Here is a 26946-nt window from a genome sequence, read left to right as displayed (position 1 = left end):
TCCGAATAATTCACAATTTAAAAATTAAAACACCTTCTAGCCTTCTACTCCATCCATATTTATTAAAATCAACTCAATATTGTAGTTGTAGATCTGATCTGGTAACTTCGTTCTAATCATTCGATAACTAATTTAAAATAAAACAATTTTCGGGGAGTTCGGCTCGGACGCCACTGCCACCTGTCACAGCGAGTCGCACGTGTGTGGTAAAAGTGAGGTTATGTGTATGTTTTTGGGGCCGAGAATTGTTTAAAAAGAATGGAAGATAAGAAGGAAACGGAGCAGAAACGACTTTTGTGTCGTTTCAAATCAGAATCCGGAGAAGTAGCTGGGGACATGATGGACCTGCCTTTGGATTGCACCGTCCAGCAGCTAACCTTGATCTGTAACGCAATTTTGCAACAAGACGACCAAGTTCCGTATTTATTCTACGTGAACGACACCGAAATCACCCACACTCTCGAGAAAGCGTTGAACATCGACGCCGTAAACACAGAAAGCGTTGTAGATATTGTGTACCAGCAGCAGGCAGTGTTTCGGGTGCGTCCGGTGACAAGATGCACCAGTTCCATGCCAGGCCACGCCGAAGCCGTCATTTCCGTGAGTTTCAGTCCTGACGGTAAACATTTAGCGAGCGGTTCGGGTGATACGAGTGTGCGTTTCTGGGATGTTGACACTCAGACTCCTTACCATACGTGCAAAGGACACAAGAACTGGGTCCTGTGCATCGCGTGGGCCCCCAATAACGAGAAACTGGCGTCGGCGTGCAAAGACGGCCGTGTGATAATCTGGGACCCCAAGAGTGGTAAGCAGTTGGGGAAGACAATGGTGGGGCACAAACAGTGGATTACGTCTCTGTCTTGGGAGCCCTACCATCAAAACGTGGAGTGCAGACTGTTGGCGAGCTCGTCGAAAGACGGCGACGTAAGAATCTGGGACACAGTTTTGTGCAGTACGGTCCTGACGATTTCGGGGCACACGAAAAGCGTGACCGTGGTGAAATGGGGCGGGTCCGGATTGCTGTACAGTGCGTCGCAAGACAGGACAGTGAAAGTGTGGCGCGCCAAGGACGGCGTGCTGTGCAGGACTCTCGAAGGACACGCCCACTGGGTCAACACCCTAGCCTTGAACACGGACTACATCTTGAGAATCGGCGCTTTCGACCCGGTCGCCGATTCGAACAAGACCGCCGAGGACAAGAAGAAGTCGCAAGAGTTCGCCTTGAAGCGCTACCACGAGGTGGCAGCAGCGACCGGGGAACGCCTGGTCTCGGGTTCCGACGACTTCACGCTGTTCTTGTGGGATCCCCAGAAGGACAAGAAGCCGCTGGCGCGACTCACGGGGCACCAGCAGCTCGTCAACGACGTCAAGTTCTCGCCGGACGGGAGGATCTTCGCGTCGGCGTCTTTCGACAAGAGTATCAAGTTGTGGGAGGCGAAGACCGGGAAGTTCGTCGGGACGTTGAGGGGGCACGTGCAAGCGGTGTACATGATTGCGTTTTCGGCGGATTCGAGGCTCATGGTGAGCGGCAGCGCCGACTCGACACTCAAGTTGTGGAATTTGAAGACGAAGAAGCTCGAAGTTGATTTGCCGGGGCACGGGGATGAAGTGTATGCGGTGGATTGGGCCACGGATGGGTTGAAAGTGGCATCGGGGGGCAAAGATAATGTTCTTAAACTCTGGCAGTACTAATTGGTTTTGTCAATATGAAATATACGTTTAGATTGATAAATTTGTTTTAATTATTGACCTACTCTGCGTCAAGAGTTCCCAAAAATGATGGAGGCGTCTACATAAAGAAGTCATTTGATAATTCATTAGAGGTTAAAATAATACATATAAAAAAAGGGTAAGTAAGTAGGGTCTTGTATTTTATCAGGTTTTTTTTTCTGCTTCAAATTACGTCAAATGTCATAGATACCAACATTCCCCCTTATTGTAATAAAAAAATTCAATGGACGCCAGATCAGGCGAGGTGTTGTTGGTAACATTTTTTATGTGGCATAATTTTAGCCGGCTGTGAAAAAAATTAATTGAAAACGTCAGATTTTTTTTTATTTTCGCATTTGATGTTTGAAAATGAATGCTGAAGCAAGTTTATCACTAACGCCGCCGAAAATTAGGCAAATTGCACAAAAGACGTTAGAAAATTTACTGCCGAAGAAGTCCAAATCCCAGAATGAAAATTAAACGTTTTGTTTATTATTATTTATTAATTAGCCTTGTTCTCTGCGAGATTTATTTTTTGACGTGTCAGTTGACACTTCACGCTACCAACATCAATACAGTAAATTTTACTAGTCTATTCTAACACGCCAAAGACCTCAAATGACGTCATTTGGGTGCTAGAATAGACTTTTTGTAATTTGCCTCCATTTTGATTCTCTAATAGACATATTAACGAACGCGACGTCATCATCTGGGATGTCCTTATAGCCATTATTTCACGGAACATTTTACGAAAATTTTTAGGTTGGCAAAGCTTGATCCGTCATGCGTGTCAGTTTAAATTACAAAATGTGCAAAGAATTATTTATCAGAATTTATCAGGCCACAAATTCGCGACTGTATTTTTGGCAATTTCACGTATTTCAGCGGGCGTACATGAAAGATTATCTTCCATATTCGTGTTTTGTGACAGAATTTGGATAAAACAAAAGGCGACTTTGAAGACTTGATCAAATTTTCCTTTTAAAATTAAGACATTACCAACCGCCACAAAAATCCCTAAATCGAGGAAAGTAAACATTTTTGTTTAAAAACGGCTTAAAAAGGGCAAATTACAAAAAATAGTATAAAAAACTCGTTTCATAAGACCGTGAAGCACTCATTCTTTAAATAACTCGTGGCTACGCCACTCGTTTTTTAATCTTGAATTCGTGCTTCAAGACTGGTCTTATGAAACTTGTCTTTTAATATACTAATTCTAAACGCAAAATAGAAAAACTAATTTCTTCTGTTGAAGACATACCACAGGATTTCGTAATTGACCTGCCCACAAATTTATATTAAATTATTAACATTTCCACATAATCCGCTGCAGAATACATGATGAAAGAACACGGTTGACCATGACGGCGAGGGTTTTTTGTGATTTCTCTTAAACGAAAAAAGCGAGGTAAAAATTTTTCGGCTCGAAAGAAGCGCATTGAAAAGAGGAATCCAGCGGTGTAGAACTCATTGTCATATTATGCTTAATAAGGGAGCTATGGCCGTTTAAATGTTTTTTCTGGGGTGCAAATTCGATAGAAGGGAGGGGTTCATGGTGTTTTGGAAAAATTTCTTGTAGCGAATCCGGACGAAATTGGATACTGAACGTGTCTAGAATGATTTGCTTTTGACGTGAAGGAGACTCTAAGACCCGGTTGATAAAGCTTAGTTAACATCGTGTCAGCTAACAACGCGTCAAGTCGGAAATCCGTTCATTTGATTGGCTGATTCAAATCCAATGTTAAATATACCCCAATCAGATGGCTTAACATTATGTTAACTTTAACAACGAACTTGACATCGCTTTATACAATCGAGCCTTAGGGCCAGTTTATAGAATGAGAATGAAATATTTAATTCGAATTAAATTTTAATGCGCGATTAACCCATGAATCCGAAACTTCGATTGGTTCAATCTGATCACGTGTTCAGTTAATCTCGCATTTGATTACGATTAACTTAATTTCGCTTCTGTAAACTGGCCCTTAGTATTATTGTTGCCATAATGCTCCAAAATTTGACCTAGATTGATTTTGACGGTGAAAACGTAATTCAAGCGATCGAAACAAAGTATGTGTACAAAACAATTGATAATTGAGGGACTGCAGTTTTCTAGACTGATATTAAAATAACATAAAACAAATGACACAAACTCGCATTAACTTTATGAAATAATAAAATAGTTATGTAGGTAATAGTAGTTTATTATTTAAAAATGGATTTTAGATTACATTAGTGGTTTGAATTCAAATACCTATGTACAGTTGCGAACAATAAATTTTGGTCGTCAAGGTGATTCTTTGACGCAATCGAAAATGCTCCATTGTAAAACAGTCGTAAATGTCATAACCTATCATCATGTTGTATGACATTAATTGTTATTTTGTTCTCATTTTTTTGACACCTTGTTGACATGGGCATATTCAGGCAGGGAAACTTTTTAAATTTGTGACAATCTAGCCAAATTTTGAAATGACATTGACGACCAAAATTTATTGCTCGCGACATTACTGTCTTATTACTAAGAAAATGTTCAGATTTATAAAATTGCATTCAACGTCAATGTCACGTCAAAATAAAAAGTGGACAAATGGCAGTTCAATTTTGCAAATTCCAAGAAATTTTATTTAGAAAAGTTGTAATTGATGAGTATTATTACCAGTTAAAATTAATGCACTTATTTTTGTTACACCCTGTATATTTATCAAAAATTGAAGGTGCCATATTTTTGACAAGAATAATTTGAAATTGTCGTGTATATTGACATTAATACTTGATTTACATTTAAAATGTCAAAAATGTCAATTATTTAAGAAAAATTGCTCAGTGAAAGTGATGCAACAAATTCTAACGTCGTTATGCTTAACTTACTGTCCCATCTCATTAAAGCTACGCAAAACCAACCCATAGGAAACACATGTCTTGATCACCTACAGAATGAAAAGTCATTATGATTGTCTTGATTCCAGTAAAATAATTACATTCACGGCTAATTTATAATCTACTGTAATTCCAGCGAAATAGAAACTGAAAGGTTGCAGAGAATTTGCCATAAAAATTAAAAGTGTTTTTCTATTTTTGATATTCCAAATGTACCAAGAACAAGTTCCGAGAGCGTCAAATATTCGATCAGTCTACAACAGAGGATACAGTAAAGGCTCAAAGTGAATTAAATACGTACTTCTTCAACAATATCTTGACCAGCTTTACAGAAAACTGCCATTAAAAACATGGTGCAAAACAAAAGCGAAAATATACGGATTTTCAACATATCGCTCATACTTGAAAAATTCTGAAAAAAATACCACAATAAATCTAACTTATCAAATTCATCCTATTGGGTCTGTCACAATAGTGTTAATGTTAGTGGTAATGTTATAATGTTAGTGGAGATGGAATGTTACAGCTGTCAACGTGGTGTGAACTGTCACTGAGCCTGCGCGTGCGTGAAATTCTCGATATTCTCGATGGTGATTGGTAGATGTTAACGAAGATGGTAAAGAACCAGACATTTTCTGGATCTCTTAACATCGTTTCTAACATTAACATCACCATCACCATTATTGTGAACGTTTCACCAATGTTCTGAAGATTAACATTCTGGCTAACACTAACATTAACATTACTGTGTTTTCAATTTGGTCGTAAAATTTTATGGTACTTTAAGTTAAAGATCTTGGGGGGCTTATAAATCCTAGTTTACCACTAGCAGGTAATATTTTAAGCAGGGTTGTATTGTACATTTTGTATATTTGCATTGTACGGAAAACGGCACGCGCCGCTTCTCAACTTTTTCAAACCCAACCGTTGTGCCTGTTAATCCCCCATAATATGCAATAAAATTTTACGACCTACAACCAAATTGAGAATACAATACCATTAACACTATTGTGACGGATACATATCTTACATCTAAAATAAAGAAGACTAAACCAATGCCCAGAAGCATACCGATAACAAGAATGAAGGGCATCGCGGTTTCCACAACTTCGCAAAGGCTTTCAATAATCCTGTAAATCAAAATATTATTGGTTGAATGAAAAATAATGTTCAACACCTTTTTATCTCGTAGTGTTGACGAGCATCCCGACACAACCTTTGGTGTATTGCATTTTGATACGACACATCGTCAATCACGTTTAAATTATTCGAGTCCGTAGAATGATCAGAAATTTGCAAAATGTGTTCCTTGACGAGAAAAATTTGTATTTGCACTTGAAGAATGCAGTACAACAACATAAACGGTACTCTAAAGGCAGTATAAGTTAGATACGGAACAGTTGCAAAATAGATTGTGTGTGGAATTTTTGCCCAATTGCCAAAAATGTACTCAAAAACCTCAACACTGAGAAAAAGTTCTCGTTCGTTTCCCCATATCGGCAAATTAAGAACAATTATAAACAGTGTCAGTAACAAAGAAATGTAGTTAATCACATTGCTCATTGCTGATTTGTTCAAGATAGATTGTTTTGCTTCCAAACCAGCACTGTCGATGGACCAAGCAAATCTGTGAAAGCTGCTACTTTGTTCGGTGTAACGTTTTTCACAAATGGCTAAGTAAATCATTGCGAATATCATCTTCGCACCGGAAAAAGAAATTGTTTATTGAGTGCTGGTATTTGGTAGATACCCACATAAAGAAACATGGTCATCACGAATAAATGTTTCATCAGGAGGCTTTGATTAAATTTGACAATAAGGTAGTAGACTTGTAGAATGTAGAAAATCGAGTGGAAAAGTGCGCACCAAAAATTTATCGTTTTTGTGATTTTGTGATAACCGAATTTTACAAAAATACTGTATATAACTGAGAAACATTCATCGGTCTCCTCTGAAATGAAAAAGTGAATGAAAAAAGAAGTGCATTTTAAAAGTTTACCTCTGTATGGAGTGATTTGGTCATGTTTGTGTCTCGACATATTCACCTTGTACCGACTGGTTATAACGAATTTGTTAGACTGTCTACTTAATATCTAATAATTTAAGTTTCGTTACTTGCCTGAATTAAAAACCACTAGAGTAATGTAAAATCCATATTTTTAAATAATAAATGGATTTATGTTAGTCAAGCTTCTGGATGAGTATCTAGTATAGTTTTATTAAGTACCTAGAACGAAATGGAAGTTATACTTACCTATTTGATTATTTTGTGAAATTAATGGGAATCATTTACAGGAATTAGCTTGTCCTTAACCTTTGAAATAGACAATGTTAATTTTACATCAGTCTAGAAACTAGTTCGTCAACTATTCATTGTTTAGGTATATACCGTGAGATCGAAAAAATAAATTAGAATTGGGTGTGACCAAGAATTTCAGTTGGCAATTCGTTAAAATTTCAATTAGGTATCAGATGTCAGTCTTAAAAGTTAGGTTAGTGAATTTGAGAACGTTGAAATCTTGATTTTCATAAAGGTGTGACCTGTCGGTTGTAAAAGAATCATGAGGAGCTCCAATCGTATTTACGAACTCGAGTAAATGTTTGAAATGTCTGCCTTCAGCTTCCAAACATAATGTTACTCTCTCCGCTTTATGCAAAGTCGGGACCGGGGACATCAATTAAATTGCCCTTTCAATGGCTACTATGAAAATATTTATTTATTATTAATAACCCCGGTTTACTCAATTCAATTTTGGCTAAATTTATTAATAAGACTTAAGTCCTACTTTTTTTTTTGTCCGCGGCTGTATATGACAACTGTAGATAAAACTTCACATTTGTTTCTTTTAGAAAGCGGTGGAGTTGACAATCTATATTGTACAGGGTGTTTAAAAAATTCCGCTCTAAAATTATTGTACGTTGTTCAGAAGCATTTGGTAGGTGAGGAAAAAATATTTAAAAAATTCTTGGTCTTCATTTCTCTGCACAATGGGAGTTTTTGTAAAGATCTTTAAACGTTGTTAGTTGTAATTTATTATTAGTAAATAACACCCAAAACTTGCAACTAAAGTATGCATAAGGCAAGTATGATTAATAACTTTTAACCCAATCTCTGTGGTCTTTAATATCAAATGCGATTTACCGAAAATTATGCAAAAATCGATGAAACTATTTCAAATTAGGTAGGTACTGGTAAGTGCACGCAGTTGTCAAATTTATGATAAAAGAAACTTTCATCCACGTGCAAATTTAACACCAAGAATTTTTTAAATATTTTTCCCTCACTTACCAAATGCTTCTGAACACTGTACTGTAGTTTTAGTGCGTAATTTTTTAAACACCCTGTATATTAAAAGCCAATGTTCGTACAATTACGGCCACGGAATTTTGACCCTTGGCCGTCACTCCATTGACATGAGATGTAAAGCGGCCCTTACGTATTCGTAACCTCACTTTCTGCTATTACAAGACTTGTCATTTTGATGCTGACTTGCAAGAAAATACGAATCCTCATTTCGTGCAATCTTGGAACAGGGATATTGTCAGCACTTTATTGAAATAGGGTATTGGTATAGTTTGTCCCGCGAGAGATTGGTTGACATAAAAATCACCAAATTAGTAAATTCTACGTAGAAAAAGTAGTACCTAGGGCACGTAAAATTTGAAATCGCTGGAAATCGTTGAAACTTTTACAGATGATTTTACAGTTTCTTATTAGTTCTGTTATTAGTGTCAGGAATATTTGGGGAGTGGTTTGAATAAAAATCCGATAAGTACCGCTGTAGTTTTGACAGTATTAGTGGCACGAGCATGATCCCACGATGTGCTGTATTATTATAACAGGCCTGTCCAAAAGTATAGTCTGAGTGATTTCCGCAGAGAGATTACGTCCGAGGATCAATTAGTTTACAGAAAATTAGTCAGGAGAACGAGAGGAATCGAACGGCGAAAGAATCATTACCGTATTTTCAATAATAACTAATAAGGGAGATCCTGTGTAAACCGATTTGGTTTGGACCAAAATTTGAAAATGTTCATTTATTTAAACGTGAATCAGACCAAACAAAAAGTGGTCTACGTATAGAACTTGACGAAAGGATTCCATTGACCAAAAAATCATCGCCCTAGAGCCAATTTAATGGAAGTTATGTGTAAAAAAATTAAAAAAACGAGTTTCTTTAAGTTTTTTTTTTGCGATTTGAATTTAAAATGTGCCGCCCACAGATGCGGCTTTGTGTTCTGGGAGCTACAAAGAAGAAATTTCTAGTCAACCAAGAACCAAGTCAGCAGTTTGAACCAAATGTATTTAATAAAAAATCCAATGAAGTGTTAGTCAGAACACCCCGAGTTTTGCATCCCGTAGTTTTGTTACGGACCAATTAGGTTCTTTCACGTAACCGCGATTTCTCGACTTTTTGTTTTTGTTTCTATGGTGATTAAACAAGTCGATCTTAGGCCAGTATTAGCAAAAAAATGGTGAACCGCTTTCAATCTTCGTCAAAACGGTTTTTCGACCATAATAATGAAGTGTGTATTTTCTTTACGAAACTGCGTTAGTGCTTCAACGCAAGAATCTCTCATTGTCGCCCTTTCCCAAAACGTGGTGGTGACACTAGATTACTGGGCAATGATCTTCTGGGTAACTATGGGTAAGTACCTTACAAATAATTAATCAGGACAACGAGAGGACTCGAACGGTGAAAGAATTATTACCGTATCTTCAATTATAAGGGAGATCATGTGCAAACCAAAACCAGTTTCGAAAATTCGAAAATTTTCAACAATCTAAAATTGCGAATCCGACCAAACGAAAGGTGGTCTACGCGTCTACGTAATCGCCCTGGAGCCACATTAGAATTATGTGCAAAAAAATGGGTTATCTATGGTGCAATATTCATGCTTCATAAGATTTTTCTTAGGCGAAAAAAAGAGAAGGCGTTTTATTTTCGAGATATTTTTTTTCCCGAATCTGAACCAAATCGAGGTTAACTTGATGTGTTGGACGAGTTGAATTCAGGGATAGGGAAAGTTCCGCCCAGACGCCATTTTGTGGTCTGGTTGTCAAAAAAACACAAACTCAAAATTAACTTCATTTTACTCGCCAACTGTCGGTTCTAGGCTGGATTAGTTTACACGATAACGAGAGGAATCGAACGGTGCAAGAATCATTACCGTATCTTCTATCGGGTGTTCATATAAATTTCCGGTCAAAGTTGGCGTTGAAGAGTCGATTGTGAATGCACCGCGCATGTAATAGTACTATCCGTTTATTAAACTCCGGCACTGTCAGTGTCAAATTTTCGATTTTTTTTTTGGAGTATACCTTGGTGAGATACATTTTCAGTTGCCTGTACAGTACTGTACACAAAATCTAGTTATAAAAACGTCAACAAGAAAAGTTTGGTTATGTTAATGGAGTCAATTCTCTTCTTTCCAAACAATAATTAACAATACCGTGCTTCTCTCTGGCCGTTAAGAGTATTCTTTTACATTTCATATCTTCTTCTTGTTCAGCCATTTGTAAGTATGTAATATTTTGAATGAAAGAAAGCGAATTTATTAAACTTAACTTCAAATTTGAAATTTCAAATTTTTGCGCCAACATTAAAGTAAAAATTACTAGTCTCAGAACGGCAGTGCGGCAACTTGCAAACATTTTGACAGTGCGGGAGTTTAGTAAATGGATAGTACATACCGGGTGATTTTAAATGATTGTGACTTTTTTTTCTTAAGTTGGGAACATTTTTCATAAATTATTTTGGCAAACTTGATACCTTAATCAACACATTGGCGTACGTACGTCATTTCGACATTTTATGCATTAATAAATTGTGTCAAATAGGCGAGGACGCCTATGTTTATGTCAACTATCACATTAAAAAGCAGAACAACCAACAATAATATTATCAACCTATGAAAAAAAGTCACAATCATTTAAAATCACCGGGTATATGACATACCGAGGCGGAATCTCGGAAAGTATTTCATTCCTGTTGAGAGAACAATAGTTTACCGAGAGCCTTGTCCTCGAGATGAACTAGTTCTCGAGACACAAGAATGATACTTTCGCCGAGGTTATGGATTTCATTACTGACCGATAACGACTCATTACTGACTTCTTTTTTTCACTATTACTGACCGATTGATGTGTAGGTACGCGTGTAATCGCTCACTTTCCAACCTATAAGGAGTTCGCAAAGCTGTACGTTACTAACCGATTGTGAATAAAAACATAAAGAACACAAAAACTGAGGTAAGATTGAAACAGTTGATGCGTTCACAATCGACTCTTGAACGCCAACTTTGACCGGAAATGTAGGTAAAGAACACCCGATGTAATAAGCGAAATCCTGTGCAAACCATTATAACGGGCCTTCAAATAAATTTATATTTAGAGCAACCTATGGAAATTCAATTGTTTGCAACATTTTTCCAGCGTAGAAAATGACACAAGAAACGCCTGACATTTTAACGAAATAAAATTAGGTTAGAAAATATTTTTAATTTTTGTAGTGCATTCTCTCTATTCTCCCTCCACGGAATATGACAATATGAAATTGGGAAAAACCTTACTATGCATACTATGCAACTCCGGATAATAATTGGTTACCTACAAAAATAACTTTACACTGTTAAAAGAATTAGAATGTCTCCTACGCCTACTCTAAATATATATTTATTTGAAGGCCCGATAGTAGGTATGAATAATTTCGGGCCAGTGACACAACTGAATCAGAAGATTTCACAGGAGGAGGATCTATCCCAATAAGATAGTTAAAAAAAGAGTTGGGGGGAAAGACATGAAAGTAGCGTTTTTGTGACTCTCCGAAACGAATCTACTTTGAATAAAAAAAGAGGATCGAAAGAGGAATGTAAGGGTATAAAATGAATCTCTCCAGCTGCTTCAATTCGGGAGTCACAGCCGTTTAAAATTTTTGAAAGGGGACGCCATTTCGTTAACTGGGAGTGCCAAACAAGTTTGAGACTCGATAACTCTGCTAATTATGGACCGAATCGCGACTCTCTGGTACCGAGATCAGCAGGAAGGAGAAACGAATCCAACGAACCCAAAATCATCGCCTTAGCTGGTCGGGAAAATTCAGACCTGTTGATTGAAGCCGATACGAGCGAAAAATTTCCGGAGACTGTCGTGGAGCAAGAAACAGACCGAAAAAACAAATCGGTGCGGACAGTGTGGTGACCGTGTGGCGTGACGTTAACTAACGCATTTCGCATGTTGTCCGATGACCTTGGAGTTTTTCCGTAATCCTGTGATAACAACAGAAAAACCCCTTCGATATTTCGGCGGGGGAAATAAAACTACACTTTGTATTATATTACATTTTATTTCAGAAATATTGAACCTACATTGTTCTATTATTCAAATAAATGCAAACTTTAAATCGCTACACTACCTTTTATCAAATTATGTTAGGAATACCCTTTAGTTCATTTCTTTAAGTAGGTAGGTACACTTATTTAAGGAAGCAATCACTTGTATAAGTTTAATGAATGTGTTTCGTTTTCTTTTTAATCATACGTTCGATCATGACCGAAATGATACAATTAAATCTCTTCACACAAAGTAGACAAACAATGGCACTTATCTATAATATACAAACAGCAGAAAAATTATCAAAATTAAACCCACTGCCTCAAAATAGAACAATTTTATCTCACTATCATTATGAAAATTGAAAAGCATAGTATTCTGTTATAATAAATTTATACAATATTTTTTTATTTATTCTATTATAATTTGATGCGATTATTTCACAGTTAGACAAACGGTTGTTTCTTGGCATTTTTCGTCTTCGTTTGCGATTCCCGCCAATCGAAAATTGCAATTCCGTCCTCCAATCGGATATGTTTTTAATGTTAACAAGCTCGGAAGCGAACCGATCAAATCGAAGCGAAACTGATGAAACCAGAAAGAACGGTATGTTGTTAGGTCTGATTCGCGCCGTTTCTTCACCTAAATATTTTTTTTTTCTTCAAAAAATTCTCTAATCGTCGCTTGTTTTTTAAAACAGTACTTGTGAGCACTTTTAACTTCTTAAAATCACATTATATAATAATTACGATTAATACTTTCAGACGTATTGCTATAAACTTTATATTGAAGCAAATTATCGTTTCGTTACGTTGTTTCCTTTAACATTTCACTGATTTGTGCGTTGTGTAGATTGGAAAGTCGCGCCTACTGTGACTTCGGGTTGTTCTGCGCTACGAAGTACCGGATGTGGGCGTGCTCGCGTGAACATAACGTGGAATGTATCTCAATCTTGAGTACCCTATTTTTCTAGGCTAGTAGAAAGTCTATTGCGTTTCTCGCCGAACGAGAAAATCATCTTGCAAATCAACATATGGCTTTGGTATCGGCGTATCTTTGGAAGTTCTGCAAATACCCGTTTCGCTAATTAAAAATGTCTGCATCTGCGCCGGCGCGGCTCCGCCCCCCCGACACGAATCCGAGGCGAGCGATTGGTCGACGCAGACGCGAACGTAACCTAAAAAACAAACGTACAGCTAAGTCGCGTTGCTACAAAGAGAAGTGCGCTAAGTCCTATGACGATAGAAAAAAGACAGTTGAAAGACTACCAAGTGTTGTGTGTGTGAGTGTGTACGTGCGTGTGTGAGAATGTGTGTATGTGTATGTCTGTCTGTGTACAGCTTCTGTATCCACTGTTAATTCACTTCAATAAAACCGGATGTTCGGGTGTTCGGCTCAGAAGTTCTGGAGAGAGCCAAATTCCATGGAGGGTTGTTGTCAGTAGACCCAAGAGACCGGTATCCATTGGGGTGTGGTCTGGACTCTCTCGATGGCGGCCTCTAGAGCGGCGATGGTCTCGTCGATATCATTGTTGACGATTGTTAAGTCGAAGTAATGCCCGTAGGCCTGTCGCAACATGTCAGATTCCTTGGCAAGTCGTTCTAGACTCCCGTCGTACTGAAAGAAACATTTTTTCGTCACGGGACCACTTCCAGTCCGGTCAAATTCAAATCAAAATTCATTCTGAGATTGCAAAAAAATACACGACTGGTGCACGTCGATTCGTTAGATCATATTTTATTTTCACACAGTTGTTTACATAATTAATAAAAATAAAGAGTGTCTCAGCTAAATATTTCGAGTCTAATATCTCGGTTATTTGCCAACGGATTTTTATGAAATTTAAAATACAGATATTTTAGACGGTGAAGGTTCAATTAGTACCTAATAATAAAATTAAGTTAAAAAAATTAATTTTAACACGTTTCCTTTATTGAAAATTAAGCGCAGTCCATTTTTCTAAAACCAGCTGTCAAAGTGTTGTCAAGTTGGTATGAGCAGTTGAAAGTGCATTTCACAATATAGGTTGGCAACGTCGAGCCGTGCAAGGTCATCGGCGCTGTCATTGCGCATAACTGTCATTTGCGTTTGCGTTGAAAAATTAACGCACAAAATTTGAAAAAGTGCCTTCGTAGTGCACAGAGAGTGAAAAAATGGCCCTGATTCGGTAGAGCGAAGAGTTGAAAGGTGACAATCCTGAATTGAGTAAAAAGGCGATTTGTGAGAAAGCTTCAAACATATTCAATGGATCGTATTAAATACCTATTTTCTAAATTCTCATTTATTTCCGTAAATACTTTTCTAAAATAGATACGTTGGACGTCTGCAATCATATGTGATGGCTTTAAAACGACAAAATGTATTCAACCCCGAAAAAATTAATGTTTTCTTCATTGTTTAAACTGTGTTTCATTACAAAAAATCGTTGTGTTCCAAATTCCACTTCAATGTACCTAAATGAAAGTACATGCTCTGCAAAATACTCTTTATTGAAACCTTTAACACTGAGTAGTGAGTACGTTCGACATTTCAATTACGTTAGACAGACATAACCTCAATTTTGACGTGGGGGGAATTGTTATACAGTTGGTCGGAAAGTACAGGTTTTAGGGTAACACAGTCTGGTCTTTTACAAAGTTTTGACACTGACAGCTGATTTAAAAAAAAACAGACTATAGATTGTTAAACATTAAAAAATAGGTGTCTAAAGTCCATTCAAAAATTAAAAAACCCCTATCTGTTGCTTTAGGTTGGTAAAATTTAAAAAATCCTAGGTAGATATTTTTTCATACTATGTTGGTAACTATAAATTATGACATTTATTTGATTCAAAATAAAATTCAATTGCTTTGAATTCCGTTCATATTGTTTTATTAGCAGCACGTTTCATTTATTTATTGATTCTTGTTATTTTTACTTAAACATGCCCAGAAAAACAAGACATTTAATAAACACTTAACCTCAAAATTACAATTCTCACCAAATTTTACACTAAACAACGTTGCCGATAGTAATTATCGAGGAAAATGCGACGTTGGTGGTTTTTTGATTTTTGAATGGACTTTACACAAAAAAATTAACTAAATCACTCGTCTGATTCGACGAAGAGATTAGATTTTGTTGTTGAAAATTTAATCTAAATTTTGAAGGTATTTGAGCAGTTACCTTTTGAAACAATTGCTAAAAAGTTGCCAAGCAACCCCTTAAAATCTGTCAAAAGTGGGCGCGCTTTATTAGAAAAGTCAAATTGTGTAAATTTATTGAAAATACTCTAAAAATAGACTACATTGGTAAAAATTTCAATGTTGAAAAAGGAAACAATTTTTGCCTACGAAGAGTGTCGTAAGAACTTCAATAACACAGTTCGTTTTCTCGTTCCAAATGTAAGCTTTACAAAATTTAAGGTTAAGAGAGTCGTCAATTTATTTGAAGACACAGCAAGCGTACGTGGACTAAATTACCTTGCTAAAATATCCCGATCGTGTTTTAGTCCTTTATGGAAGAATTAAAGCATCCAGGATAATAAATTACGTCCAAATGTTGTCTTTAACATTGAAAGTGTTTGTAAGGTTAGAAAGATAAACGTCAAATATGTCACCTGCGTTTGTGCGAAGAGAGGTGACCAAAATTTGGCGATAGTCCGCGTTTTTATACGCGTTTACGTTTTTGCATCTGCAGCCATGTTTCACACAGTTTTTTTTTTTTTTTGCAAGCCAGACGTCTTTCAAGGACGAGTTTCTCCTTACAACATTTTTTCACAAGAATCCGTTGGAAAATAAACGAGATACACTGTTTTTCTTTTGGTTTTCCTCTTTTGTAAATTGTCAATTTACGTCACTTCGACATTTAATAGAGATAGGAAATAGTTTTGAGAAATAGTCAAATACAATTGACAAAACAGGAAAACCAAAAGAAAAACACTGTATTAGGCTCGAAAGTCTTAGCTGACACACCCTGTATAAATACAGGGTTATTATAAATGTTTCGAACGTCACAGTTGGCAACGTTATGGTGTACTATTGGGGACAAATTACTTTGTTCGTCAAAGTCATTCGAGTGACATAAAGTTGTAAATCAAGCATTAGGATGGTTAACCTTATTTTTTACTACTGTCAGTACTGTCAACCATTGTCACTAACTGTCACTGTCAGACTCGCCATTGCAAAATGTTAAATACCGAAAAATGGACCACTGAATGAGAAATTCCAAGGAGGGAGTATTGAAAAAGTTTCCACAAAGCAATTTGGCTCATGGACAATCCCTTAGAAGCAGGGGAGACGATTATAAATTTTTCAACGGTGGAAGGTGTCATATTTTTGATAAGAGAAAAGTAAATAATTTGAAATTGTCATGAATGTTGACTTGACGTTAATGCTTGGTTTACATATTTTTTTTTTTGAAGTGAGAAAAATGATGACCAAAGTATTTTGTCCCCAATAGTACGAATAGATGTGCCGCCTCTCATGTATTTGGAAATTGGACATTTGGCAGCTCCCACTTGTCACTTTATTCACTTTGCAATTTTCATTATTTACCATTTTTCAAAGTATTAACTGAATTCCGAGTTAGTTAAGGAAGTAAATTTGTTTTGAGGTGTTCGATTTTGTTTTTATACATTTTTTTTTTACTTTGAATTACACCATCTTAAATCCCTTCGTTTTTAGACACCCAAAAGTAATCAATCACATCCATTGACCTTTACGATCGTATAGTTCCGCTATGTATTATTCAATTAGTAATAATAAAATTACCTCAAGTTAAAAAATGTAATTTTAACACATGTTTCCTTTATCGAAAATTATGCGCGATTGTTAAACATTAAAAAATGGGGGTCTACACAAACAATTGAGTAAATCACTTGTCTGATTCAACGAAAAGATTAGATTTTGTCGTTAAAAATTTAATGTAAAATATGAAGGTATTTGAGCAGTTACCTTTTGAAACAATTGATGAAAGATTGCCAAGCAACATTTTGTACACCCTTTAAAGTCTGTCAAAATTGTGCGCGCTTGATTAGAAACGTCAAATTGTGAAAATTTATTGAAAATATTCTAAAAATAGACTACAGCGGCAGAAATTTCAATATTGTTGAAAAAGGAAAAAAAATTTGCCTATGGAGAGTGTCGTAAGAACTTCAATGACACAGTTCGTTTTCTCGTGGAACACTATCCAAATGTAGGCTTTACAAAATGTAAGGTTAAGAGAGTCGTCAATTTATTTGAAGACACAGGAAGCGTACGTGAACTAAATTACCTTGCTAAAATATCCCGATCGTGTTTTAGTCCTTTATGGAAGAATTAAAGCACCCAGTATAATAAATTACGTCCAAATGTTGTTTGTAAGTTTTGTAAGGTTAGCAAGATAAACGTCAAATATGTCACCTGCGCTTCTGCGAAAAGGGATGACCAAAATTCTGCAAAATTGCGCGTTTGTTTCATACGCGTGTACGTTTTTGCATTTGCAGCCACGTTTAACACAGTTTTTTGCTTTTTTCTTGCAAAGCAGACATCTTTCAAGGGCGAGTTTTTCCCTACAGCATTTTTTATTGACGATCAATTTTTTATGTAAATCTTAATTGATTCAACATTTTAAAAAAGCATGTAAAAATTATGTTTTTAAGACTTGGGTGATTGCATTAATGGGATTTTATTCTCCACCGTCTAAAATATCTGCATTTTAAATTTCACAAAAAGCCGCTGGAAAATAACTGAGTTATTAGGCTCGAAAATCTTAGCTGAAACACCCTGTATACGATGTAAGAAACATTTATAAAAACCCTCCGATGTGAAAGCGCACCGCGAAACATTCCGATTTCGCGTGACTTACATATTTTCGACATTTTTTTTTGCACCGATCGTATATTTTCTTGTCCTGTTATGAATAATGCGCGTGCCGTCGCAGATTGACTGGACTGTTCGGTACAAACGTCGAAGCCTTTTACGAAGAATTTATCGTCGCGGCATTCAATTTAATGTTGCTAATTTGTGTTGAAATTCTATTCAACTAGTTTGTAGCAAGCAGGAGTCGGCATTAATGCACAAACTATTTAATTAGCCGGTCGGATATTACAGAGAATTATAGTCTGGCCAAGTCTAATTACGCTGCAATCTGAACCTGATCGGTAGTTGGCGTGCGCTTAACAAAGAGAAACAATTCCAGGGTTGCGATTAGATTTTTTTTTAGTTGTGAAAAGGCTTCGCCGTTCGTCGGTCAAAGTGTAAAGTGAGCCGGAGACCTTGACGGTGTGCGTCTCGTGAAAGAACGCAAAAAGACAATACTGGTGTGACGCTTACATCTGCAATGTTTTGCAAAGCCGGAGCAGCAATGAACACAACATATGGTGAGAACTCAGCGGTACGCAACACTTTTAGTGCTTGAGGTTCGACATCAAGAATGGCCATTTTACCTTCTTGATGGATCTTACGGATCGTATCTAACTTAGTTCCGTACATGGCATCTTCGTGGGTGCCTGAAAGCCAATATTTTACACTGAAAGTGACAACTGTTCGATCTGGCTCTACCATATTCTAAGTACTCGTTGGCGGCGATGTCGGCCATCATCTCGTCGTGCGACACGAAGAAATAATTCCTGCCGTTCTCCTCGTCGGCCCTGGGTTGCCTCGTTGTATCTGCAATCGAGTCGTCTGTTTTATTATTACAATCGTTGTTTGGTATCGCGTGTGTGAAGTGTGCACAACGAGGCCGTCGGCCGAGTTTGCGTAATCACATGCTATTGGGAACTCACGTGGTATAGGATAAGCATACTGATCGGGATGTTTGGCTATGAGAGTGTTCTTGATGTGCCTCCTGCCAACGCCGTGCGCCCCCAACAGCACCAAAGTCTTCCTCTGGAAGGCCGGATCGGTCACTGCCAACACGCAAAATCGCGATCACTTCGCTGTTCCACCTCCCACACCACTACTTACTTGGCAACTTCACGACCTCCTCGTACGTTACTAAATCTAATTGGTCAAAAACAGCATTGTGCTTCGCCAAATATTTATCCTTGTACTGTTTCTTCTTGCGACCGAATATTGAGCAATTGACTGCAAACAGAACAGATTAGAACGCGACGCTGACGACGCAAACCTCTACCCAATATACAGGGTGTTATCTATTTTTTGAGCTACAATTTTTTTTAATTGCTTTTAGTCTTCTACGTTGTCAAATAACCTCGTAGGTAAAATTTCGGCACATTTTAAAAATACACCCTGTATATCATATTTTATAAAACGTACACCAATGCGGTTTCCTTGTTTTAAAGCATATTTCCCATAGGTTACTTCGCATTGGCGTACATTTTATAAAACATGATATACAGGGTGTATTTTTAAAATGTGCCGAAATTCTACCTACGAGGTTGTAGGACAACGTAGAAAACTAAAAGCAATTTAAAAAAATTGTAGCTCAACTTTCAATAACACCCTGTATGCATCACTATACCATGCACTGATTTTTTTCTTTCTCTTCCAAAATTATTATTTTTTCTATGTTTCTCTCTTTTTTGTGTTTTTTTACTATTACTGTTATTTTCCCAGCAGATCACAAACAATCACTGTCTACCAGGGAAAACATTGATGTTTGTCACAGTCGAAGTAAGACAATAATGCTTAAGTATCATGCTTTAGGCTACGTAATGTGGGCATCATATACCTGTGGTACCATCACAACCGTTAGCATGAGAAGTACATCCTTTTTCCACGTCTAGCATTCAACAAAAATACAGGTCACACCAAAGTACGGGTTTATCATAGTTGGTTTTATTTGTTTTTGTTTGTTAGTGTCGGAGTAGGTTAACGTGTACCGAGCCGGGCAGAGTTGGGACAAAGAAGATTTTTTAAGTGAAAACTTCTTTAGGCGCACCACAAACATATTTTATTCCCGGGCAGTGAATTTGTTTCATGCGACACGCTAAAATCGTTCGCAACACGCTAAAATCGTTGACAATACGCAATCAATAACGGGGCTCATAGAAGTTTTCACTTCTGTCGTGCGGTCTTAAGCACACACTTTTTTTTCTTTAATCTTCTGAAATTACGTCACTTGCACTTGGGTAACGCCGAATGAATCTCGTTTGAACTTTTTTGCGTGGGTTTCGATGTGGAAAAGTGCGATAATATAAAAGAACGGCAGAAGAATTAAGTTTCGTGGTTGAAAAATCTACAAAAAAAAGTGCGTAACAATCCAAGAATGGTGAATGAACAAAGAGAAAAACCTATTGGAAAAAATATTAGGAAAAAAAGGTAGAGAAAAAAAGAGTGGAAAAAACTAGTCGCAACGTAGAAGACTCAACAAAACTGAAGAAAGTTACCACGAGAATATTATAATGTTAAGGTTTGAGAAAAATTAAGAGAAGAATACAAAGAAATTTGAGGTTTGAATGACACATTTTTGAGTTAAAAGAAGAAATGAAGATATTTTAAAATCTAGAGTGAAGGAAGATGTCTAAAAAAGTGAAGAAGGAAAACCGATTAGAACAATGAAGATCTAAAACAATACTTATGGTGTAAGTATAATAGATAATAAGAAAAAGATGGCGAAGAAAAGAGTGGGAAACTGAGAGGAAAAAACCCATTAGAAACCGTAAAATGAAAATATACAGGCTGTTCCTGAAATGCGCGGCAAAATTTTAACCACGAGCTACTAGGCTTCATGTAGAACTCGGAAAAAATATTGAAAAAATTCTATGTCAAAAAATAAAATGACATTTAATTTTTGAGCTACAATTTTTTAAAATTACTTTTAGTCTTCTACGTTGTTCCACAACCTCGTAGGTAAAATTTCGGCACATTTTAAGAATACACCCTGTATATCAGATTTTATAACTCGTGGTTAAAATTTTGCCGCGCATTTCAGGGACACCCTGTATACAGTTAGCACTGGAATGAAAACTAGCAAACGTGATAGAGATTAAAAAAAAATAAGAGAAAAACACAAACTCCAAGATTCGGTGACAAATTTTTGAATTGAAAAGAAAAAATTAAGACTGTGCAAAGAGAGTGAAGAAAGATGTAGAAGAAACGTGCGAAGAAATACTAGAATGTATAATGGATCTACACCTCATCCATTATAGACCTGAATTGTCAAATTCAAGGTCGGCCAAAATTTACTTTTATAATCTAGCAAGAAAAATGTCATTTGCGTCAAAATATAAAGGTTGTGACACCTTTAATTTGGTTTCTCATAGGAGTGTTTTACATTATCAACCAAAAAAGTTTAGTTATTTACAGTAAGAGTGAGGGAGGCAAAGTTTTCGCTCACGCGAATTGCGTGCAATTCAAGTGAACGAAAGCGGCCTTACTCTCGAGTGCTGTATTGGTTTTGTTCGATACTTTGTATTAAAAATTTTAAATAAAAATAAATCACATTTTTGGACGGATCTGTTGCTATGAAAAAAAAAAAACAAAATGAACAAAATGATGTAAAGTCAATAAAGTGATTGTGTACATGTTGTGGAAATTGTGGAAATGGATGATGAAGAGTTATATGTTCCTCATGATGTCCTGGAAAAAATTATGAGCGAATGAAAACCAGTGAGTGAAAGACAGTGAGCGAAAGTGAAGTGAACGAAAGAGAAACGTTCACTCGCTGGTAACTATGGATACAGACTCACTTTTTAGGGAGGTATCGAACAAATCAATAATCAGATATGTAAGAGGATTATGTGCAACGTTTATTTTCAAAAATTATTTCAAAAATGAAAAACGAACGGAGAAATGTATTCACTATCAGATAATTCGGGAAGCAAAGAACTCAAAAGTTCTGATTTAATTTGTTTCGAATCGTTGCCACACATACAAAATTAAAATACCCATCGGCCTTTTAGTAACATCATCACTAGTGCCAACCTGACGGCACTTCACACAATTCAGGTCTATAACGGACGAGGTTTATTTAATTCGCCGGTGAAATTTTAAAAGTCGCCGTCGGCAACAATTAGTGTCAATTAATTGGTTTTGTTCGTTTTGATTTTTGCTCATTCGACGCTGAAACCACGTCACGAACTCTGTCCAGCGCTGCACTTCTAATTACACTACAGGTGTCATGCTCCATGTTTAAAATAGTTTTTGTATACTTATTCTAAGTCGGTGCATTCGGTATCGATTCGGGACCGGTCACGAACCCGTTGCCAACAAAAAATAGAAAAGTTGTCGTCGAAATCGCGCTCACGCTCGTAATTGTCCCGATACTCGCGTTAATTTGTTCCGCGATGGCGGTAATTTCCGCAGCAGCGATTCAACCGGTCCCGTTTCCACGGAAAATGCACCGATGTCGTTTAACAGACGTCAACTTTTAACACACATGCAACAGTGAAGGGGTCAGCCACGGAAGTTTTATGAACTGCTGGAAATTTGAACGAGTCCCGACGAACTACGGAGGCGAAACTGTCGCGCTCCTGCCGGAAAAGAAAAGAAGCTCAACGAAAAAAAAAAAAAAAAACATATCCACTTCGGATGAAAAAAGCCCCAGGGAAAACACACTGACTGGCGCCGCGCTAATTCCAACGAACCGGATTACCTTGTTCCTGTTTGGTTTTCTCCATGGCGGCGCACGCGGCCCTCCACTCTTGCAGCTCCGGCGACGGGATCAGTCCCGCCGAGCCGGCGGCGTTGTCCTTCCTCGCCTGCCACCAGTGGTGGTCGTCCTTGCTGATGATCTGAAAGCGAAGAACGCTCGATCAACACACTCTGGGGGCACCGGTGGGGTGGCGCTCACCTGGAGGATGTCTCCGGTCTTGAAGGCGATGCCGGCCTGCGCGCAAGGTATCAGCTCGTCCTCGAGGGGGTCGTAGTCGAACTGGGCCCGCACGAATATCTGCAAACGAGAGACACCACCTGGAGCAGGGGCCATGCTTAACAAACTACGCTACCAAGTGTGGGAGCAGGAAAACTAGCAAATACTCCTTTCAAAAACTAGGACTAGAAAAAACTAAAGCACACCACACCCGAACCAGATAGTAGGCATATTTGGGTACTTACTAGTACTGGTAGAGGTTTAATCCGGAATAACTAGATGGACCGAAAACAGAGAAAATAGAATCATTACTCCAGTGCCTAATCACTACAGAGAATTTTGTGTTTTGGAAGAGCGGGGGGGCTTCACGCACCAACGAAACCCCCCGAAATCGCTTCTCGGAATCGACCCGTGACGACCTCCGGGGCGTGGGTCGATTCCGAAAACGATTCCTCTTCGTGTTCCGAACAACAATCATTCTAAAGTGACAAGTGTGTTTGTGAGAGGGGCAATCACATAATATCTGGTATGATGGGATGTGCTTTAAAAAACAAAAAACAAAAACACAAAAAAACAATGACAGATGTCGGTGTGATTTGCAAAAAATTATATTGTATCCGCAGTGGGGGCGTCGACCACCCCCGACAACGTGGAACGCGTCACCAGCTGCACCCAGCAGCTTGTTCACCTCTTGAACTGTTGCATTTCATTTCTGCCTAATTGTCTCTCGATAGCTGTTTTCTAAACGAAACATCGACAGAGCGATGACTCCTTTGATCTCCGTACGTTGTTGATTTACAATCTAAAATAGGGGGATGAGCACAAATGGAAAGAGAACACCACATTCATGAACACCGACCTAAGATGGAAAAATTGCGAATTTGTATCATCCTAATCCACAATTTATAGATCGGTGCGAATACACAAGACCCGCCCGTTAATTTTTCGAAACAAAACCTTCCGATTCGCTCATGCAAAATCGCGTGGTCCTTCGCGCCGGATCGTTGCGAAACATGCTCAACCAAAAATTCATGATCGATCGAGTCGGCGAAGAGAAGGGAAAACAAAGACTCACCTCGCAGGGCGGAGGAGCACTCCTGTATGACGGAACGATCTTGAACGTTACCGAACCTCTCGCTTCCCTCTGGAAAGGAAAATTGACACGGCAATTATTATTAATGCGCCTCTCGCTCGATTATCACGTCTCGATTAGACGCGTTCTATTATAGTGAACGGGGGTTAGAGGATGAGGGTTGGTCGGGACTTACGAGGATTTTTTGAAGGGCGTTCACCGACTGGTTCATCACGGAGATTCCGTTGATTTCTCGGATTTCGTCGCCCACGTGGAGAGTCGCCTGTCGGTGGATCATCCCCCCGTGCATTATCCTCGCCACTATGCACTTGCCGTCCTCGTTCATCTTCAACGTGATGCCCTGCAACGGAAATAATAATAATAATACTTTTTTTGCATATCGTGATGAAAGTGGCACTTTTTTACACGCAAAATCCTAGTGAAAGTAGCACTTTTTTACATGAAAAATCGTAGTGAAAGTAGTACTTTTTTGCATCATTTTATTCCATTTCCTTGAAGATGATTGTCAAAGCATACCTATTTTTTTTTTGTAATTTTTCATAAATCCTTTTGGACCAAATTTCTCAACTTGCATGGATATGCAAAAAAATAGTGTGCACAACACGTTATGAAAGTCTCTTTTTTCACTAATTTGCTTGATTAACTCGGCTACGCCCTCGTTAATCAATCTACAAATTCGTGAAAAAAAGTATGACTTTCATAACTAGTTGTACAAATAACTATTATACATCGGATGTTCATTTACATTTCTCCTTAAGGTCTTTACTTTTCTTTTTCCTTTTCCTTTTTTTTTCTCAACTTTTAGCCACTCTCGCTCTCGATTTACACTTTTTTCCAAATTGGATTCCTTTTTTCGGAAGCAACCTTCACACATCGACCGTCAAATACATACCGGAAGCAGAATCAATTTAAAAAATATTCGAAACGTGGCGTTTGATGGGTAAAAAAATCTCGAAAATCGATGGCGACTCAATTAAAATACACTCGGAAAGCAGTTCGGAGAAAATCAAACATCGGCAGCCCCGTTTTTATTCTGACAAATTGGCGAAATAAATCTCAGCCGAACGAGAGGTATCGAGTCGAGTCTTCGGAGACTTCCTTCCCATCAATATTGCACGCACGAGGGTTCATCTGATTTCGTCTTTTCACGACCGCGAAATAAAATCTGCATAAAAATGACGCGGTCGGATTGATTTAATTACGTTCTGGGGAGAAAAATCAAAGCTGGCGTTCCTCCAACGTGGCTGTCGATTAAACACGAAGTTTGGGCGTGTTTATTCTCGTAAAATAATCAAAACTGCTTCAGAGGGGGCTTAGAAAGTGTGCAATGTTCGCTCGTGTTGTGCTTGTTGAAGATGTTTTGGTACGCGGTAATAATCGAGTCACGTCCGAGTGCTACAAAAGACAGGAGTATCATCAGATCTTGACACTTTCACATTTGCCCCTAAACTGGAGAAATCTGGGAAAGAATCCAATTTGCATCGAATTAGCGTATTGACGCGGGGCTTCGCATTAGCAAGCTCAACGGCTGAGCTGAACAGGATGGAGCTCGATCTTACTGTAATCTGTCACATCTTGCATTTGTCAACATCAAAGGACTAAATACAATAGTTATTTACGAAATTAGTGCGAGAAGACATTTTTCGCGCGTGAGCCCATTATTTGAGGCACGAGCGACGAAAGAGCGAGTGCTTCATTTGCCGAGTTCAAGGGATTATAAAACATCCAAAATAGTTATCAACCCGTCTTGTTATTATTATTTATAGAATTTCCTTGAAAACTCCACGGATCTTGATTTATTCATGACACCCCGATCCGCTTTGTACATTTTCACAATAACCGATTTTATACCTTCCACTTCAGCTGGATTTATTGCCAGTACTCATCTTTATTTCGCAACAAACCGAGCGCTTACGTACGTAATCACTTTATGAAAATTCTATTTCAGACTTTCATCCGGATGAATTTCAAAACGTTCATTTCTATTGAAACATTCTACTTTGCCGTTGCCAAATTCAATCCTCTGCGCATTAAAACGGATGGTAAACAGCAACGGTTTAGGTGCACCTCCTTGAGCAACACAATCTGAGAATGTCGAGTCTTTTTTAAGACTTGAAGATTTGTCCATGGTATCTTTTTTCAATTTATTCCGAAAAATATGCAGTTAAAATCGTACTAGGGTACATTGTTATTTCGATAAAAATGGATTGTTTCAGGCAAAACAAAAATATTCCGATCGAGTTCATCCCCACACATTGAAAAACACTTATTTCCATTGGCATACGTTTAAATCAACGTTCTTTATATTTTTTTAACGGGGCAAGAAGCTCCATTATTTCGTATTCTGCTCACAATTTTTCTTACGTTTCCAGTTTAGTAAATACCACTTTGTTTTCTTTATCACTGATATCATTTAGATACCAAGCAATCATTGTTTACATTTACGAATGATTCTCTGTTCAATTTGAAGCAGTGGCGTCGAATAAGGACAATTTAATAATTATTATGCAACAAGTGAGTCACAGATATAATCGCACACGTGTGAAGTTTGCACAAAGAGGCCAAGACGCTTTTGTGAGAGTTTGCGAAGGGTGAAAAATCACGAGTCAAATTATTTGGCTTGTTTGATTTTCTTTGATCGTTTCCATTGTTTCCTTTACCGCACGGCGTGCAGTAAAGTGAGTCATTACCTGTCTGAATATGATATGTCGTACGGTCGCAGATACACGTACAGTTAATTTCAAAATTATCGAGTACACCTCAAAAATCAAGAAGTCGATTTATTACAGTTTTTTCCACATGTAAATATGCCTTCTTGAAATTTGAGTCTCATATTTTTTATATAGGTTAGGTAAGTTTGACAACATAAAATGTCGCTGATATTTTAGAACACCATAACAGTGTCTGTTTTATCCTCTGCACTGTGCTCTTCGCGATGTTATAATAGTGGGCTACCCTTCGGATCGACCACCCTTCTTCTAATTTGGAAAGAATGAGCACTTTCGCGTTTTCGGTTAGATCAGGCATTTTGTTTGTCAAAATTGACATTGATCATTGACAAAAAATATAAGTGCATTTCACACTGTAGAAAATTAGGTGTACTCTATAATTTTGAAATTAACTGTACAACAGAATTAAAAAAGAAAGGGTGGCACTCGAAACGATACGGCATTGAAGCGGAAGCGGCTATAAAAAA

General features: G+C 37.7%; 2 protein-coding genes and 1 long non-coding RNA gene across 11 annotated transcripts in view; 1 reads left to right on the top strand and 2 right to left on the bottom strand.

Moving 5' to 3' along the window:
• The first annotated feature begins 117 nt into the window (after positions 1-117).
• Positions 118-1732, top strand: Nle (notchless). The gene has a single exon (XM_069055390.1). The coding sequence runs from the start codon at positions 259-261 to the stop codon at positions 1690-1692; it is 1434 nt and encodes a 477-aa protein (XP_068911491.1). The 5' UTR covers positions 118-258; the 3' UTR covers positions 1693-1732.
• Positions 1733-3257: 1525 nt separating this feature from the next.
• Positions 3258-5581, bottom strand: LOC138136281 (uncharacterized). The gene is made up of 3 exons (XR_011161239.1): positions 4892-5581; positions 4692-4844; positions 3258-4640 (listed from the first exon to the last, which is right to left on the bottom strand). It is a non-coding gene; the product is annotated as an uncharacterized lncRNA (long non-coding RNA).
• Positions 5582-12592: 7011 nt separating this feature from the next.
• CASK (peripheral plasma membrane protein CASK) overlaps positions 12593-26946 on the bottom strand; it is a 165891-nt gene continuing 151537 nt past the window's right edge. For 2 of the 9 annotated variants that reach the window (XM_069056590.1, XM_069056596.1), the window contains 11 exons: positions 23926-24090; positions 23733-23801; positions 22903-22932; positions 22640-22738; positions 22442-22580; positions 19577-19627; positions 18850-18969; positions 18669-18791; positions 18445-18567; positions 18217-18392; positions 12593-13540 (listed from right to left, as the gene is read on the bottom strand). In XM_069056590.1, coding sequence (XP_068912691.1) covers positions 13361-13540; positions 18217-18392; positions 18445-18567; positions 18669-18791; positions 18850-18969; positions 19577-19627; positions 22442-22580; positions 22640-22738; positions 22903-22932; positions 23733-23801; positions 23926-24090 — 1275 coding nt within the window. In that variant the 3' untranslated portion in view covers positions 12593-13360. The remainder of the gene's footprint in view (positions 13541-18216; positions 18393-18444; positions 18568-18668; positions 18792-18849; positions 18970-19576; positions 19628-22441; positions 22581-22639; positions 22739-22902; positions 22933-23732; positions 23802-23925; positions 24091-26946) is intronic. The other 7 variants (XM_069056597.1, XM_069056598.1, XM_069056591.1 and 4 more) reach the window with 6 other exon arrangements.

This window comes from Tenebrio molitor, chromosome 8, assembly GCF_963966145.1.
Source record: "Tenebrio molitor chromosome 8, icTenMoli1.1, whole genome shotgun sequence".
Lineage (NCBI taxonomy): Eukaryota > Metazoa > Arthropoda > Insecta > Coleoptera > Tenebrionidae > Tenebrio > Tenebrio molitor.
Note: the sequence above shows the minus strand (reverse complement) of the source record. Positions and strands in the feature narration are given on the sequence as shown.